Raw genomic sequence first — 19,901 nt, 5'->3', positions numbered from 1 at the left:
AAATTGCCGCGTCACCCAGTAACAACAAACACCAACAAACCAACCCAACCAAACCCCATGCACACTAAACCGAAACCACCACCACTAGAATTTTTAACAAAAATAATGAAATTTACCAAAACAAGCACGAAAATTACCAGAAATCATATCATATAAATGGATTTATTAAAAATTCAAAAAAAAAAAGAAAGAAAATTAAAAACAAGAAAGCATACCTTTTAAACCGAAAATGGCCTTGAATTTCACATCAAATTTGGTTTAAAACGGTCAAATTTGACCATGAAAACTCTAGATCTATAGTGTTCATGGTCGAATTTGACCATTAAAACCTTCATTTTGGTTAAAGGGAAAAAGGAGAGAGAAAGAGGAGAAAGAGAAGAAGATAGGGACAATAGGCTGGGTAATGGCAATTGGCATACGTTACCTCCCATAATAAACATGAAGAAAGAGAAGAAGAGAGTTACTAAACCTGCCACTCTGGCAGACGTTTTTTAACCTTTTTTTTTTAACGGGTATCCGGGTACCCGAAATTAACAAAGTCTATCCCATGTCCCGGCCTGCGAAACCTCTATTTTAGCGAGACGGGTACCCTACCCGAAAAAAACAGAAAAAATTGTCAATTTCCCATCGGGTTTTTTGCGGGCCATCGGGTAATCGGGACGGGACAACCGGGTCGGGTTTTTTTTAACACCCCTACTTTCGGCTGAGGTCGACGAAAGCTAGGATCTTCTCTTGGAAGATATAATGGCAACAAGGCAGCCAGACAGAGGGCACATTCGCCATTCGGCCTGTGGCCCCCTGGCCAGGAGATCGGCCAAAATGCGCCATCTACATTCGGTCTGCATCGAAAAATTTAGCAGGACCGATGCTCTTCATCTCCGGATCGGGGCGCCTCAAATATCTTGGCGCACCAAAAAAGTTAGGGTGATCCTCGTCTTGGGGTGCACTCACCCAGATTCATTGACCCCTCCAGTCTTTGTCCGAGGTGTCGTTTGGCCAGACCGAAAGATACCCCTTTTGTCTTCGATCTGCCACCAACCAGGGCCATGAAATCGGTTTTCCTGAGTATTCCGGACCAACTTATGCATATTGTGAAAGCAATAAACGTTCGGCCAAAACCCAAGAAACAGGCAGACCAAAGATAGGTCATTATCCTTCGGATGCTCACGGGAGTCAACTGGCACAAAGAAATGTTATACCCGTTCAGCACCGAGGTAATGAAAGAATGAAGCAGGAACCGAAGCCCGTAATGCAAAGTAAACCCCAATATAGCCTGGGGGAACACGGTGAATCCTCTCAGCCGAAGTAGGCATTCGGCACCAATACTCGTCAGACTTCATAATCCCGTTGCAAATCTCGATTTGCTCGGCAAAGCGGTACACAGCATTGTTCTCAATCCACCAATTGTAGGGTCAATAGGCCATAATGCCCGAGTTATAGGCTGGATCCAACCACTCCCTTTCCTCGGGAGGCAATGTCCGAGACGCTGAACCGGCACTTCGGCCAGAAGTGCTAGTCGACCTCGAAGCCCTCGGGGGCAAAGAGCTTATCAAGATAGCCTGGATAGTAGAACCACTAGAGGCGGCGGTAGCGCCGGTCCTCGCCCTTGGATTCTGGTCGCTGAGCAGTGCCATTAACCCCAAGGGGCGGTTTCGCCGCAAAATTAGCTGAGGAGCCTCCTCCTCTTCCTCAACATTTTCACTAGCCTCAGCCTTTCTCTTCCCGTGATCGCCGGCCATTTCAAATGGCAGTGGTTCAAGAAGTCGGAGAAAGAGGGGTGTTTGAAAAAGCAAAGAAAGCCAAAGAAAATTTCAAGATAATTACCTTTACCAGACGCGAAATTCGCCGATCTATAAGTTTGGAGCAACGAATTTCAGTTTAAGGCTTCGGATTGCTGAGAATAAGCGGGAAAAGGAAAAGCAGTTTAATGGTGGAAATTAGCGAGAAGCAAAATGAAATTAGCGAAAGGAAATAAGGAAAGAAAATGGGATGAGTGGCTTAAGTACCTTCCGGAAATGGGAATTTTGGGAATCCGCGCCACTAAAACTTCCACTAACTCCACTTCAATGCTCTGCAGCACAGTTCATATGCTTCTCTAATTAACCGCCCACTAAACTGTCCTACTTCCCAATTAATTTGAAAAATAACCGTTGTTGCCTCAATAACCTCCAAATTTAAATGTTAATTAAGCCATTCACTTCCCTCCATTTTGCAAGTCAAACCCGTTTCATCATGCTTCCTAATCGGGTCTTGGGGGCAAGTTGTTTGGGTCCAATTTACTTAAATTGGGTCAGTCCATAAATGGCTCAATTACAAAGCCCAAAGCAAGGTTCAACTTTCCAAACAAATGCCAAGTCAGTCAAAGGCCCAGTCAACATGGCAAGCCCATTTGATCTCAAAGCCCATTTATCTATTGAGTAAGGTATAAAAGTCTTCATTCTCCTCTCTCTACATTCATTCACTTCAAGCCTCAAGCAATTAACACTCTTACATAGTTTTCTCTCTCTAAAACACGGTACTGACTTCGGCATCGGAGGGGCCTTTCTCGGCACAACCCCCGAGGTCAGTTTACGTGTGTTTGTTGTGCAAGAAATTCTCGTCCCCGTCATCACTTGGGCCGAGTCCAGTTTTCAATCCACAAGAAAGGTCCAAACGAAGGACCTATTATTTTCACTCCGAAACAATAAGTACTACAAGTATTAAATACATAATTTAAAGAATTAATAATGAAAAAAAAAAATTCCCAACTTATTCTCCAAAACAATACGTATTGTCTTCCTACAAGTCATGGTTTAGCACGACAAAGATCACAGGAAAGAGTCATATCTTGCATGCCATGACAATAAGTCTATTATTCTATCTTTGGTGTTTGAATACGTTGGTTGGCAAACAAAATCAAAGGATATATAGTCGTACGTTAGGTTGTTACTTACTTGGAGTAAGCACCTATTACTATCTTATTTCAAGTCACTTCCCACTAATTAATATAGTGATGCATGACTAACATACATGCTTATTAATTTCGTCCTCCTCTGTTTGCTCTATCTATATGACATGTATTATGGATTAATGTTAAAGATTTGGACAATATTATACTTATACAACAACATATTTCTTTTTTCCGAAGGAAGATACTTTCTCTATTTTTATTTACTTGCAACACACTACTTTGACACACACTTTAAGAAAAAAAATATAATCAAGTAAACGTATGAAATAACCACATAAATCACACTCCTATTTGTCAGAGCAAATGAGTCAAAAAACAGTATTAGTTGTAATTCAAATTTTCAAATGATCGAATCTCAAAGCATTAGTACTAGTCGAGCTGAATAAAGACTTCCAAAATTCGAAAAGTTTTGGTTAATATTTTGCGAGTCACTCTAAGCTAAGCTAAACACAAAGTTGATCATGAGAATAAAAGATTGCCAAATAAATATACTCGCAAGTCGTAAATGCACTAACAAGGATGATGTCATGAAGCCATGAAGGGATATATATAGTACGGGAAAATGGTTGTTGTAAGCCATGAAAATCAACAGCAACCGTGGTTCCAATTTTTCAAGCAGGGTCACGCAGCATTGACAAGTACACCTATCCTGATTTGCCACGTGTATGAATAGATTGGAAATATTTTGGAATTTAGTTCTTGCTAAAAACCTGGCTCCCACTCAAAACTTTCTTCTGTAAGAACCTCAGCATAATTTAAGTGGAGTTCTTGGGTGTCCCAAAGAAAGCCTGTGAAGAAAATCACATCAAAACCTTTTTAGGATTGTTACCAATCTAGTTAAAGTCATCTCATCTTTAATTGCCGAGTGGATTGATTCGTATCCATATAAATCATCGCCTATTGATGAAGGAGATCATACGATGTGCACTTAAGAGTGGGGAATAGCTCAAGTGATAAGAGTTTCTTTCCCGATATCAGGAAATATTAAGATCGATTCTCATTACTCGATCTTTTAACTCTTTAATTAAAAAAAAAAAGGCACTTTAACTCTCTAAGTATGTGATCTCTCTATCATTGCATAAGTTAATCTGTGTGTACAAATATAGTATAAACAACCCATGCATGCATCAACAATAGTAAATATTGGGTGAGTTTCGGTTCAATAACTCAATGAAGGATTCCCGACTTCTCAATAGGGCCCTAAGATATTTAATTGGTGAATGAAGTATTGTACCTTTTGACTACCATTTTTATAACAAAAATTTGAAATGGGCATATACTTGAATCAAACACATAATTAGGATTTATATACCTCTTGCTATGTCTGCTATGGTCGTTCTAAACTAACTTTTATGCCTTCATTTTTGGAAAATTTCTTACTTTTTCGGTCTCGGAAAATAAATAGGATGGGGAGCATCCCATGGAACCCACAAGACCCCGAAAGAACATTTGGGTAGTTGGTTTCATCCACTTTGCTTTTTATACTGATAAATTAACTGATTGCGTATATGTCTTCTTTCTTAATCAACTCAAGGCTACCACAAATCCAATGTAAACGAACGGCCAAAACAGGTTAAGGATGTTGATGGATTAAGTCATACAAGTTGAAAACCATTGACCCATAGTGTCAGGTTCATCACATGTTATAGTACTTACTAAAACTAATCCAGTACTCTGCCCCTGTGTTGAGTTGTTAAACAGCCACAAATCATACAAGCCCGTGCTAAATATATTGCCCGGTAAAGGAGATTGCAAAGCAGACAATTGAAGGCAACTTCTCAATAAATTACGAAGTAAACGAAAAAAAATACAGGTGTTACAGATTATAAGATCTACAGATCTGTTGTGCAATGTTCAAAGAATACAGCATAATCCTGTTCTGGTCCTAAATCTTAGACCAACTAAAATCGTTACATGAAAGTTTGCTTACCAGGTTAATGATACAATAGACCTCTCAAATTTTTTCCACAGAGAATAAAGAACAATGGGGTACAGATTAGACTGAATTAGATAAAAGAATAAACAATGTGGGAAACGGAGAAGGATATGCAGCTCATTAAAACTGAAGCATGCCCCTTCTTGTGCCAGTAACCTCAGCCTCACCAAGCCCTTCAAATTAGATTCCACAAAAAAAAAAAAAAAAAAAAAAAACAAAAAAAAAAAACAAAACTCCATTCAAGGTGAAGGAGAGCACGGGACAAGCACATTGACTTACTATCGCTATTCCATCTCAATGTGATTTCATTCACTCAAGTTGCATCTTCGGAGATAGGGATGATCATACTTGATGTACTTTGTCCAGTATGATCGATACTTTGTCATCGCAATCTCCAACCATGGCTTCATATTACCATTGTAATGCACAACTGCTGCTTTTTCAATCTCAGACCTGTCAATACTAGGATTGTACCCCAAACCAAGCACATGCCAAGACTTCTCAAGTGGATGAGTCAGCCCATAAAATGTAATAAGTCCAGGAGGCAACGTACCCAACTTCCAGAGTGTTCTACCTTCATTCTGTACAAGTCATCATGTGCTAAGATTAGATTCCAGTTAATTTCAGATTTGGAGCCACACAGATTGCGGCAACAACACCAAAAAAATAAAAAAAGAAATAATTCAATATACAAGGGTTATCCAGTCATATAAATGCTCTACATGATGTTACGTTTCAAAATATACTTAGCACTAACATGAAAGTGAAGAACTGGAAGTAGACAGCATGTGACAATTAAAAGTAAAGAAAATCAACTATAATACCACAAATGCTAGTTAGGGCCTTAGGCATATATGACTTTAAAAGAGTCATACTTTGAGATCAACTAAATCATATTTCATGAAACAATCTCTTATCTTTATGTGTATCGACATAGTTATCCAGATACACATGTAACCATGCTTCACTGAACAACCTAACAGCTAAAGACGTAGAAGAAAAGAAAAAGACTTTACCATATTCTGCCACTTGTGATATATGCCGGTGATATCCTTCTTTTTCCACTCCTTGAGATCAAAAAGATTCATGCCATATGCCCATCCACATGCACTAGGGTCAAAGTTTCTGGATATATGTGGATTAGAAAAGTTCAAATATTTATCAAATCGGTGAAAGCTCTCTCCGCAAGTTTCCACAGCACCATTAACTTTCCCATGAAGGTCCACTGACCACAACGGACTCAAATCCTTTTGAACAACAATGTCATCATCTAGAAACAGAATCTTATCTAGTTTTGGATAGATCTGGGGAAGATAGAACCTTAGATGGTTAAGCATAGATAGATACTTTGGGTTTCTATACTTCAAATTGGATGCCCCAGATGAAATTGTAGTTGGATGATCTGCCTTGAAATAATATTCCTTCATGGAAGCAGACTCAAGCTGACGCAATACTGGACAATATGACGAGTTCAGCCACTTAAATTCATCAACATTTTCAACGTGGATAGTGGCTTTTCCAGGATGGTTCAAAAGGAACCACATATTCATTGCACCAAAATTGAGCTTATCAGTAACAAGATGAAAAACATGTTTCTCTGGCTCCTGTAATCCATTCCAAAAGATACCATCAAACGGGGTTAAACATCAATAATTGTATCATTCAAAAATCATTGCAGCCAATATTCATTCAATAAGACTGCAAAAGCAGGGAGCATTGCAACAAGTGGCTTGTAAGTTGTAAACCCCACACTTTAGCCATGGTAAGCGAGAATAGTGTAGCACCTCCCACAACCAAAAGAAAAACAAATCTGAGGATATCTAGGTAAAGAAGGCAGCAAGTTTACCTTAGCATTCATGATAGTGGAGTTCACGACCACAGAGGCAGCAAGGACATTGTCAGAAAAAAGTGCATAGTGATAAAGCTTAGGATTTTCCAAATTTTCACTATGAGGGAACTTTCTCTTCTCTAAAGGAAGAAGATAGTAATCAATAGTTAAGCGCATAGCTAGACAATGAATTCCATTAGGAACAGTCTTGGCTGCCAACTGGCTCAGAAAAGTGCTCTGTTTTTTCAAGCTTCTCACTTGTTCCTCGGCAGATTGTAGCATGGCTCTCAGCTTTCCTGTCACCAGCTTGCAATCATACAGTTGTTCTTTAGCTTTTGAAAGAACTTGACCCATAGCTTTAATCTTCTCAGGAGCACTGGAATTAAAAACATTCATCAAAACAAAAAAAAAAAACCCACAAAATGAAAGAGGGGGGAACTATAGTAAATCGAGATATAAAAATCTCTTAACATTATTTTACCTGCGAGAAAGATCAGCATCATTAGTTGCCTCTCCTAGGGCACGCTGGCTCTCTTTAAGCCTATTCTGAAGTTCACGAGACAATTCCATCTTATTCTTCAACTTAGCAATGCCAATATACACTCTGGCCATAATAATTTGATCTCGCATTAAACGCACAGTAGAATCGGCATTTTCATTGTCATTGTCTCTCCTCCAGATATTATATTTCCCCAAAACTGCAGAGTCAACTGATTTAGAGCGCTGAATTGCAGCATTTTCGAGTTTCAAAATAGTTTCATCATCCTGCTTCACCAGATCAGCAGCACGTTTCTCACGTCTTTTCTCTCTTAACCGCTGCATTCAGGCAAAACATTCACAAGTTTAACCGGGGAACACAAAACTTAATTGCTATACAACTTCTTCAGCATACACCTTAAACTTAGAAGATTACCCTTCGCATCAGTACAGCTGGTGAGTCCACTACATCAGGGTGATTATCTGATTAACGTAAAAGAGCAAGTCATCATGTACATGCTAACTTTATGGTATCAAAAACCCTAAGCCAATAACAAACTAATGATGTAATACAGGACAAAACAGACGTGGAAAGTACCTGATGAAGAATCTGGTTTGCCCTTCAATTTATCTTGTTTCGTATGTGTCCCTATGCGCTTTGCCTTCAAATAATTACCAAATGATTAAAACATGTAACATATGAAAGATCAGGTAATGGAAGCCATCAAAGGATAGTTTACAGTTGCTGAAACAGCAGCAACAATAAGAATTGTTTAAAGAACTAATATACCAACCTCTAAAGAAGTATCACCAGAATTCTCCTGGCCAACAACCTTCCATGATGCAGAACCGTTTCTTTTAAAAAAATCAAGACTCAGTGGCCCCAAATCCTTCACATTTGCGGAGATGACATCGATGTCCTGCAACATACATAAAATAACCAATACGAAATGATAAACAAATCAGGCAAAAGTTAGCAACCCCAAAAATAAGAGGAAATACCAAGATTGTCTTACCTCTTTTGAGAAGAATGGCTTCAAATGTTGCAATATGAGCCTTTCTCTCCAATCTGCATCCTGTGTAAATTAATCTAACAAATTAATCGTTGGCAATCAAAAGGAGTACAAAACTCAACATATAGAAGAGTGGATGAAGAAACAGAATTATGAGCAACCTGTTTAACAGCATCTAATGAATTTCTGGACCCTGTAGAAAAGAGAGAAACAGTAAATAAAAAAATAAAAAACAAGTGAATGTAAAGCATGAACCGAAGGTCATACAACAATAAAAAAAAAAATAAGTAAATGATCTACTTCCTCCAATTTTTTTGTTCACTAGTTTCTTTTTTTTTTACACTTGTCAATGCATAACTTCAACCATTTGAAGGATGAAAATTTTACAATATATACATTGAAAAGAATCTAACAAGATCCTATAGGACTAAATTCTTCCAAAGCACAAGTCAAAAAAAAATCGAAAGTGGATTGTATGAATAGTGTCAAAAGTCAAAATATGTCAGCTAAAAAAACGGAAGTACATGCCAGCCAGATGATGATAAAAAATAAAAAATAAATAAAATAAAGTGTCAACAATTCGTAAATTATCTCCTTTGTCCATAAATTTCCTACTTTAATACATATACATACATTCTATATTAAAACAATCCTCTATATCAATATGTCCATTCAGTGAACAGTCCAACCTCTTTCACCATCGGCATTGTAATTTAGTTTTGACCAACAATACTACATAATCCCAATACTTTCAAATGAAATCAATACCCGATAATCAAACGTTAAAGAACTACAGAGCGCACATTTGCTGAAAAGAACATAGATTAAATAAAAAATAATTGTCATAGACAGGACGAAGCACCGTGGAAAATAAGCCAAAGGAACAAACATTAATACGAATTTAAACAAAAAATCCATATAACACAGCAAAAAGTCCTAGCATTCCTTAAAAACAGACAAAGGCATACAAGAAAATAAGTATTTAACTTTCACATGTTTACTTTGTACTGCTTGGTTTATACAGCTTCCAAAAGCCGTGTACATAAAGATTTGAGCCTAAAAAGCAACTCAAGATGAACCTTCCTATCTATAATCTACAAACATTATCAAACAAAAATGCACAAAAACCTGTCTCCTCTTAGTTGTATTACGATCGCATCCCTATCAAGTACATTTAGGTACTCAAAGAATCAATTTATCTAGTGCAACTCCTCATCCAAGAAGACAAGAACAGATCTCATATTGATCCATCATTAAACAGCCCTTACAGTTTGTATATATTTTAATTTCCAACCAAAACCCAGAAAATACAGAAGTATTTAGCTCCAAAAATCCAACCAACGAACAACTGTTGACCAATCATGACTAAAGGCGTAAGCATAGCAGGCTAAAACAGGCATATCTTGTTTACTAAATGATGAAACCTCTAAAACTATAAATTTCACCCCAGTCATCACCAATCTTCTGGTTCACCATCGAAAAAAAGGGAGCTGGCAAACTAAACTCTAGAGAGCCCACATGACTAACATGAATGAGTCCATCACCATTAACATCTAAGAACATTTTTCACCCCCCACATGATTAATCAAATATTGTAGCTCCAATGACATGATGCCGAGAAGAATACGTCACAAAATCAAATTAACACCACAATTCATGAAGTTTCATATGAGTGCTACATGGAAATGTGGTGAGTTTTGGTAAATGGCACGGGTATGGGAACGCGTCTGCTGGGCAATTCCATCAAACTAATAAACAATTTTGCCAATTTACTATGCTCCATGTACCAATTTGCATGTCCCAATTCGTGGATTACAGGAAAGATGGGTAAAGTAGGTGATCATCTCACATTCTCACATAACAGAAATCTTTCAAAAACCAAATGCTACTCTCAAGTCTCAATTCAACCAACATAAACAAGAGCTCCAAGAGGCAAGAAATTCAAGCGAACACTTCACCAACAACAATAAGTCTAACAATGCTCAACCCACCCACAGACCCACTTCCCCATGAAAGTCTACATGCATAATTACTCTTACACTGATTATGCTCCTAAGCTACCTAGGATACAACTAAGGTCCAAGGTCACATTAATCAAAACAACATAATGCAGACTCACAAAAACGACAACATGGTAACAGAATGAAACACCTACAACCTTAATCCTTAATTTCAGCAATAGTTGAAGCATGATCTTGTCACCCATCAAAGCAAAGCTGAATTTTCTTCCTAAACCTTACAATGACAAATAATTAACAATTGCACGGGACCTTAACAAATTAAATTCAGCAATTTCAAAGTCTAATAAGTTCCTCAATCCTAACAAAACTCCCAACTCGACAAGAACACCTAAACTTTAGCGCAGTTCGATAAATTTAATGGCTGCATCAGTCAGTAATCATTCAATTCCAAATCGCCAAGAAACTACAATACGTGCACGAAATTCCATAAACATTCAAATAATCTAAAAATTAACACATTATACAAAACAAATTCACAATCTAGGGTTAAAAATCCTCCAAACTTAAGTAATTTCAATCAAAAAAATCAGGGAATGCAGTACTGCTAAATCACGCAATATTAGCAATCAAATAAAAATCCTAATCAACCAAAGTATCTGATTCATGGTCGAATTAAGAAACAGATCTAACCCAGAAAAAGGAGTGAAACTAACCAGGGGAAAAATGGAGGCCGCGACCGACAAAGAAAAAGAGAGGGAAAATAAGGAGAAGAAGGAAGAAAGGAACAATGGAGGAAGTAGAAAAGCATGATGATGATGATGATGATGATGATGCATTGGTTCTACTTCTGGGGGTGTTGGTACTCAATAATCCCCTTTTCGTCGCCATTAAAATCTCGACCTCTCAGCAATCTAGAGATTGGAGAGAGAGAGAAAAGGAAGGAGAAATCACCCAGATTTCTATGAAATCGGGAATTGTAATTGGAAATTAATTGAGTGTATTTACAAGCTAAATTTGCAGAGAGAGAGGGGTGGAAGATGAAGCGGCTTATGAGAAAGGAGTGAGAAAGAGAAAGTGTTAAAATTTTAATTAAAGCGTCAATCAACTAATGAGGGTGAATATTTGGAAAAGGAGAGGGAAAGGGTAAGGGAATGGCCGGTAGGGGTTATTGGTAATTTCTATTATACAATCGGTAGGATGTGAAATGAGCTACGTAATATGAGTATTTTTTTTTTAAATCACGTAATATGAGTATTTTAGAAAGGGAAAGGGGAAGGAAATTATCGGCAATTGTATAATTAGTTGGATGTGTAATGGGCTACACAGTAAGAGTACTCCGCTAGACTATTGTATTGTATTAGAGAAAGTTTTTTTTGTGTTTGGTTGATTAAATATGAAAAACGAAATAGTTAAAGATTTCTTTTCTGTTGATGATAATTAGAAAAAACATTTTGATTAGGGTTTTGTTACAAGCTAAGGAATAAAAAAGCATTAATAATAAATGAAGTAATGCATGCACACCATTAATTGGTAAAATTGTTTTACAAGTTTTGCTTTTCTTAAATAAATCATAGATTTATAGTTATTCTTTCTTTTATCGATGTTGAGTGTGTTTGAAAGACGATGCACAATTGGAGCTAGCTGAGGACGTTTTCCCAAAGTAAGCTTAAGTAGCAAAATATATACGTAAATGGTTGCGTAGCAAAAGTATTTACCAAACTAAGCTTCCAGGGTAAAACGCTGTCTCGTACAGCGTTTTATGCCCTGATTTTTTTTTATAAAAAATTCAACTTAAAAACGCTGTCTCAGACAGCGTTTTACATGTTGACTTTTGTTTTTTAAATTTCGTAATTTTTGATATTAAAAAAAAAAAAAATTACACTAAAACGCTGCCTGAGGCAGCGGTTTTAGTGTATAATTTTTTTTTTTTTTTTAATTTCTAGTTTAAAAACAAAAAAAGAAAAAAATATTATACACCATTGCGTTATTATGATAATGATTGTATTCTTTGGGGTGGATAATTATCAATATGTGATAATGATTGTATTATTTGGGTGGATAATTATCAATATGTGATAATTATCATATCGTATTCGAGTATTGCGGTTGGGGTTGGGATATGATTGTTGCTTCCTATCTTCTTCTCCTCTTTGTATTTAAGTCCATATTCACATGATTGCAATATACTGAAAATACATATGCTTTGATTGCTGTCATTGTTTTGTGTTTAACAAAATCAATTCATGAGCAAATTCTACATACCATCCAAAACGAAGGTGTGTTGCTCAAGTAAAGCCACAACAGAGGACAAAAAAGGTTAAAGGTAGGAGTATAGTGAAAGTGAAGGAGAAAAGAACAGTAGAAACTTTGATTAAAGGAGTGAAAATAGGAAGAGGGTCAAATAATTGGTAAAAACCAAATATAAAAAATCCTAGAAGGAGACACTAATCTATAATGCATGAACATTACGTGTAGAACAAAGAAGAAAAAAGGTTAATTAAGCTAGGAAAATGGGGTAGCTCAAGAACACAACAGCTTTAATATTTTTTTTTCTTTTTTTTTTTTAAACTAGAAATTAAAAAAAAATTATACACTAAAACCGCTGCCTCAGGCAGCGTTTTAGTGTAATATATATATATATATTTTTTTTAATATCAAAAATTACGAAATTTAAAAAACAAAAGTCAACATGTAAAACGTTGTCTGAGACAGCGTTTTTAAGTTGAATTTTTTATAAAAAAAAACTAGGGCATAAAACGCTGTTCGAGACAGCGTTTTACCCTGAAAGCTTAGTTTGGTAAATACTTTTGCCACGCAACCATTTACGTATATATTTTGCTACTTAAGCTTACTTTGGGAAAACGTCCGCTAGCTGACTTGAAAGTTCTCGATTGTTTCAAATTTGGTTCTCTTTTATTTAATTATTCTTATGAGTAGTACTCTACATTTTCACTACCAAACCTTGCATGATTAAACATGTAAGCATATATTTAAGGTGGTTGTTGCATCATTGAATCATCATAGATGTAAGCATTACATTTTTTTTATTTTTTATAAAAATTACATAAATATAAAATATGTTTACCTTTGCTATTGTTTATTGGTCATTGCACTATAATCTTTCTAATAACTATAGAGTACAAAGCTTAATTGGCATATACAGTATAAACTTGTTTGATACGGAGCACATCACTAATAAAACCCATCAAGCGACATAAATTAGTTGTCATTTGGTTGACATGGGAATTAAATTCCCATAAGCATTTATATTTCATTAAAATTAAATTCTCACATCATAAATTTTCTAGGAAATGGCTAAAATCATTTAGTTGTTACGAAGACATTTACAAATTTAATTCCTATGTTTTGTAAGAATTGAAAATTTTCATAAATATGCACTTCTCACATTTTCACTTTTTATAGTCAACCTAATAAACTCCTTATTTCCCAAGTCACATAAATTTGTAATCCCTCCATTTTTTTTTTGGACAGCCAAACAACACCTTAATCTAAATACTCTGTAGTTAATACGAGTAGTAATTTTAAGTTAACTACTCGTATATGATTTGATTACTTTCTAAACGGGTAGATAAGTTGAAGAGGGGAGGGGGACCATCGAGCGACGTCGTATTCAATCCGACATCAGCAACATCAGCCTATGTCGGCAGTGTTTACTCATAGACACGTGTTACACCATAAATCAGGGCTAATAAACAGGGATTTGATTGATTATGGCATTAATATTAGCAATTTTTGAAAACGACATTAAATTGTATTTCATTATTAAATCCTAAACTTTATTTCTTCCGAAGAAAAAAAAAAAACAACAGCAATTCATACACGGTTACACCCCACAAGTCCACAAATCGCTAGCATATCATTTAATTGGTACTTGAAAATGCACATACATAATCATATACGAAGTACTCATCCCTTTATTTCATAGCAATAATACTAATACTATTACAAGTTAATTAGTTATACCTTATACTACAAGTCTACAACCACTATATATAGACAGATAGTTTAAGCTTTAAGAGCATGCCCTTTAATGGTAGTATCCTTGGTCGTAATAACCATAACCACCACCGTAACCACCATACATAGCATGGTGATCATGATGGCCATAACCATAAGCGCCGTCATCACCATACATAGTATGATGACCATGATAAGGGTTCCCTGATCCATGACCACCACCATCGTCACCATGTTTAGGAAAGCTTTGATTCGAGTGCTTCTTGTATATCATACGGCTGCCACTTAGGATCTCTCGATTCATGGGCATAGTTATGACCACCCCAACCATTCATACTTGCAATATTTCTGTGAATGAATGATCAATTGAATTGTGCAAAGAAATAGGCTGAGCTCTACATGGTATTTATAGTGGCATCCCTTCTAGTTTATGACTTCTTTGCATCGGATTCTTTACTATTATTGAATTCGTATCATATTATGCAATGAGATTAGTATATATCCTACACACTTAGAGATTATACTAGATCGCGAATAAACAAATTTGGGAATAAACTTAGCTATTGTTTTTCCTTCTTGTCAATTATCCTCTCCAGATAAGATATCATAGATATTGATGTGATAAAGCAAGGATCAAGAGAGGAATCCCTGGATATGTGAATCTTAATCCGACCACCATAACCATCTAATATTTAAGAAGTGGTCGTATGACCAAAAGACACTACCACAAACATGTACCAACATGTTAATACTACATAAAGATACCACACAACGATTATTGTTTTCCTACCCAGAATTGGTATTTTTTTAGGGGGGGAGGGGGCAACACTCAAAAAGTTGATATCCAATTCTGATTCCCCTGTACTTCACCTTCCTTTGAAAGAAAAGTAAATATGCTTGCTTCCACTAAAATGCTAGAAAAATCTGAACAAAAAAAAATCTTGTGTTTGAAGCAACAAATATGTAATAAGTGATGCTAATTCAATCCTCAGTTCCTCACTATGCATTGAACTTTCATGCTGCTGCATTCTCAGGAGGACAGTGTCGCGTGGATAGACTTAATTACTTATTAAAAAAAAAACAATTTCATAGAATTATTCAAGCCGAGTTATTTATCATTTTCCCGTTAAAATAACAATATAGTAGAATATTGATTAGCGAAGTAGAGTTGCTTACTTAAGTTGATGCTTCAAATGAGATGGATCTTTGCTCTTCAAATTTCAAACCAATAAGAACGTCAAATACCCAAGTCCTGACCTGTTAATTTTATGAGCTTGCTCTGACCTGTCAAATAATCTAATAAACAGCATTAAGTGCTGCATGTCCCATACAGACCATAGAATAGATATCTAGTTATCAAGTTCCATTCGGTAAGAAGCCAAGTATCAGTGGCCAGTATAAGGTTGTGAACTTGCGACTCAATGAGCACCATAACTCAAATTGATGCTAAATCACACGAGCCACAATGTACAGTACAGGTTTAAACACTGTTACCATCCTCATAAACCTAAGCATAGCTGGAACGAGTATTTACCCATTTCACTTAATATATGCACAGGGGCAAAACAAGTATCTTTGGAGATTATGTGCTAGATAATGTGCTCTACATATTCTTCCAACAGGACAGTTAATCACCACAGGAGCTGTAAAGCTTCCAAAAGACCGAATTTAAGCACCCCAAATCTATCAGTAGAATAACGACGGATAATCATGGTCCTGACAAATTAGTTAGGTTAGCGAATTTAATAATGCTGTAGGAGATCAGTCTAGAAAATTGCCACATCCAAGTAGTCTCCAATCTGCAACCATGAAGATTAGGGAACACTGAGTGCTAACTAAAATATCTAATGAAGTAGAGCATCTTTTGAAATTCTTTAGGTAATTTACAGATGGATTTAAGTTCTAGAATACCTGAAAACCAAGTTGAGCCAATGCTTTTCCATCATCCATCTCCCCGCTACCATATGAAAATGTTTTCCCCACCTTCATGAATCAGGACACAAAAGGCGACTTTAACATTAAAAGTACTCCAAAGGAAGACACCATGCAGCATAAGAAAAAATAATGGTCTGATGCTAGAACATAACAGTAATTAATAAATGACCAGAATGAAAGTAATCTGTCCTAAGTTTCTTAGTATGCTAGCTGAAATGTCAAAGTCCTTTGTGTAGAAAGGTAGGTTAGTGGCTCTTATACCATGTCAAATTAGAGAGAATGATTTTCTGTATTTTGTATTAGAGTATGCACAAGGTATTTATACAACCTAAGAGAAGAGAATAGGCATCATACATTGGCCCATTAGCTAGATACAAAGCTAAATACAATACTGGGCTTAACAGAGAAGTATGTCAAAGTCAAGCAGTGTAGTGGCAAGCTGGTTGAGGAACTTACCAGCCTAACCACTAAATGACCTTGTTTCTCCGGGAACACAAAAGCAAAAGACAACCTTGCATCTCTCCTCCTAGCTGCTGGGGTAACCTCCTTTACCTATAGGAAATAAGAAAAGGAATTCCGGTGTCCAAATTCTACCATCAAACTGAGACAGAAAGAAGCAACAAATGCATCATAAAGATTTAACTACAGGTCTACAGGAATAAATAAAATCAATGTGGTTAGAAAGGCAACAAGAATTCCTTGATGTTGTTAATCCCTGTCATCACTATAGAGATTTAAAATTTACATACATCTACAAAGATCCATAAACCACTCTAGTAGGTAGTATCGGCATCACTAGATCACAGCAGAAGCAAAACTTGAAAACTCAGCTACATATGCAAGAACAAATGCTCACAGAAAGCTAGATTTATGATAAAGGAGATCTGCTCATTCCATTTGAAGCTACATAAAATAAGCAAATGTGAAGTTTCTTCTTATTACTTATCTTCATGAAGTAAGAACTAACACTCAAAGGGGTCTCTTCTCCTACCTTATTAGAAACACTATGCAAGAAAAATGTTTGAAAGTCCATACAAAAAAAAATTCCTACATAATAGGTAAAGGCTAAAACAGCTTGCATAGGAAGACCAAAATATAACGCTGGTTGGAGACAAAGATGATTCCATACAATGTGAGGAACTAAGAATGAAATTATTTCTAAAGAACAAGTATGTCCATCGAGCTTGGAACCACATATAGGAGTCATGCATTCAAGCAACATTGGAGTTACATCATAATTGCCAATACAGTGTAGTTTTAGATAGCTCAGAAGAATGGAGAAACCAGCTAAAACAACGGCTACAAAAAAAAAAAAAAAAAAAAAAAAAAAAAAAAAAAAAAAAAAAAAAAAAAAAAGGCTCTGTGGATTTGTTTCATTAAATTATTCTTAGAACAAAATCTCAGCAAGTGTAACTTGTTTTAATTTTAATCACGAAAATTCACTTGATTTTGAAATAAGGCACTCTAGAGGAGGAAAACAAGCACGATTTGTCTTGTTTGTAATCTTAGATCCTTCCAAAAGAATACAGACAATAGATAAATAAGTGATTAATGACCCACAAAGTTTGCACCAACAAGATCCTAATTGATCTCAAGGATCATCAAAATAGTTCAAACCCACATTATAAGTGGCACTATAGGGGCTTGTAAAGGTTAGAATCAGCAGAATTTAGCCAATCCCTCTAGATCCATCTATCAGCCCCAAAGCACAAACAGCTATATAGCATTCAGAACAAGAACAACTCCTTACAGAAAGTTCAAGAAATCCTCCCAAGAAGTCAGTGGCATGCATTGCATAAACAGAATTCACCTCATAGCCTTCAGACAAACATGTTTTTTGTGCTTGATACAACAAGAAAGAACCACTGCACCCACGGCCTAAGAAAGTGATGCATAAACCCAATTGAGTAATGAAACATATATTCTCCTACCCAAGAAATCTGGTAAAATTTCCAAATCAATGGTTCTTAAACAGTTAAACATAGCTAGAGACCTAGAAAATATGATGTTCCGTTCTCCCAATTTCAATTATACCAGATTTGTGAAACATGAGATTATACTTTCACTTAAACACAAGTCACATAGATCAACCAATCAACCAATCAACCAACCATTGAGAAGTTAAAGCCACACAGAACTCAATGCCCCCCCCCCCAACCCTCTCTGTGTCACTTTCCCAACAAGACCTCCACGAAGTATGAGGTCAAAAGTTTAGTGAAGCAGATAGCCCCAATATTCTCAGTATCACTGGTATTGGGACAAGAAGATGAAGCCACAACCTAACATCACAATCATTCACAGAAATAGATAAATCCAAAGGAGGGGGTTATGGTGTCATACACACAGGTAAGAATAGAAAGTCTTAAGCTAACCAGATCAGTTAACTCCCGTAGAGTAGCATCCTTCCAAGTATAAATTTGAAATTCATTTTTTGGCTCCTGTCCTCTGACTGCAAAATCTTCCCTGCTATGATGACTCCCAACCTGCAAATATTAAAACCACTATATTATGCTAAAAAATAAGGTTAGAACTCATTAGTATTGCTCCCAATCCCGCCTTCTATCTGAGTTTGAGAGCTTTATTCTCATTGAGTCTAACATCAAGGATAGAGTTTATAGGAGGGTGTTCTCCCTGGGGCAGGCCATAATCTCAATTCCAAGCCACAGGGATGGGGTTTTTGTGTACTTGTACAAATAGTGTTCATTGATCCACATGGGTGGATTATGGATACTCCGGGCCAATAAAAATAAAAATTCAGGACATCAACAGTTAAACCCCACAAACTTACATATCATAAAAACACCAAGCAACATAATGTCAACAACAGCAGACGGAATCACACTAACCACAAAATTCAAAACAAGAGTCTGGTAACTTTCACTAAGTTGCAGAAATAACGATCAAATGGCACCAACTCGCGCTTTCTACAAAAGAACATCCACGAAACACAACACTAAAAAGGGAATTTCCTGGAAATATAGAGCAGCAACAAAGAGAAGAGTGGGAAATAGGCAAAGTACCTTAGTGAAAACCCGAAGCAGCAAAGGGCAAGTCTGCAACCACGACGAGAAATGAATTACTAACATGAATATTCATATACAGAACAAAAATCCTGTCAATGATAAGTAACAATTGGGCATACCATTAACACAGTAAAGTAAACAGTTTTGGAAATGCACTCTTTAAATCAATATCATCCCACCCCAATCAACAACTATTTTGAAAATCGTGAAATGTAATGTCAAATATGCCCAAAAAAATCCAGCATCATTCCGGTAAACAAATCAACCGAAAAAATATACTCTGTACTAATTAAAGGAAAAACACTCTTAAAAAAAGTGAAAGAGTTATAACTAACTATTAATCAACCTCAATTTCACATTGAATCAAACATAGAGGAACCCTAAAATTTTACGAACCCTAAATTAACCAAAAAAAAAAAGGGGAAAAAATTGGAACCTTTTCCCGATCGACGTAGAATGGGCGGCGAGGAAGCGTGTTAGACGGCCGAGGAGGAAGTACAGATGGCGGTGGAGGTGGACGTTGCGGCATTTTCCGGCGAATTCCTGCTGCTCCCGCCATTTTCTTGCTTCTCTGTCTTCTCTTATTGCTGTCCTTTTTTTTTTGGGAGTGTTGTGTTTGAGTTTGGGCTTGGCCCAATAGGAAAAGCGTTTTGATTTTACAGTGGCCCAATTTCCTTTGTTTATTTAACATACTAGTGTATCATAGTTAGCCATGACCGGGAAGTTCTTTCTGTTTGGCATTATGCTATAACTTTAGTTGTTAGTAGTGTTAAACAAATATTTTTAAGGGTTATAAATGT

At 36.3% G+C, this 19,901-nt stretch overlaps 2 protein-coding genes across 2 annotated transcripts; both read right to left on the bottom strand.

The window, feature by feature from the left end:
* Positions 1–4,714: 4,714 nt before the first annotated feature.
* Positions 4,715–11,316, bottom strand: LOC110685385 (polygalacturonate 4-alpha-galacturonosyltransferase-like). Its single transcript, XM_021861914.1, has 10 exons — positions 10,879–11,316; positions 8,366–8,397; positions 8,208–8,267; positions 7,986–8,111; positions 7,790–7,853; positions 7,628–7,674; positions 7,196–7,530; positions 6,733–7,090; positions 5,903–6,490; positions 4,715–5,467 (listed from the first exon to the last, which is right to left on the bottom strand). Exons 1-10 carry the CDS (start codon positions 11,051–11,053, stop codon positions 5,192–5,194), a joined length of 2,061 nt encoding a protein of 686 aa, XP_021717606.1. The 5' UTR covers positions 11,054–11,316; the 3' UTR covers positions 4,715–5,191.
* A 2,764-nt stretch (positions 11,317–14,080) lies between these two features.
* Positions 14,081–19,829, bottom strand: LOC110685384 (histone deacetylase complex subunit SAP18-like). The gene is made up of 6 exons (XM_021861913.1): positions 19,538–19,829; positions 19,099–19,131; positions 18,451–18,561; positions 16,535–16,630; positions 16,055–16,126; positions 14,081–15,942 (listed from the first exon to the last, which is right to left on the bottom strand). Exons 1-6 carry the CDS (start codon positions 19,790–19,792, stop codon positions 15,910–15,912), a joined length of 600 nt encoding a protein of 199 aa, XP_021717605.1. The 5' UTR covers positions 19,793–19,829; the 3' UTR covers positions 14,081–15,909.
* Between the last annotated feature and the right edge of the window lie 72 nt (positions 19,830–19,901).

The sequence above is a fragment of the Chenopodium quinoa genome, unplaced genomic scaffold (genome assembly GCF_001683475.1).
Source record: "Chenopodium quinoa cultivar QQ74 unplaced genomic scaffold, ASM168347v1, whole genome shotgun sequence".
NCBI lineage: Eukaryota > Viridiplantae > Streptophyta > Magnoliopsida > Caryophyllales > Amaranthaceae > Chenopodium > Chenopodium quinoa.
This window is presented reverse-complemented; position numbering and strand designations above follow the sequence as displayed.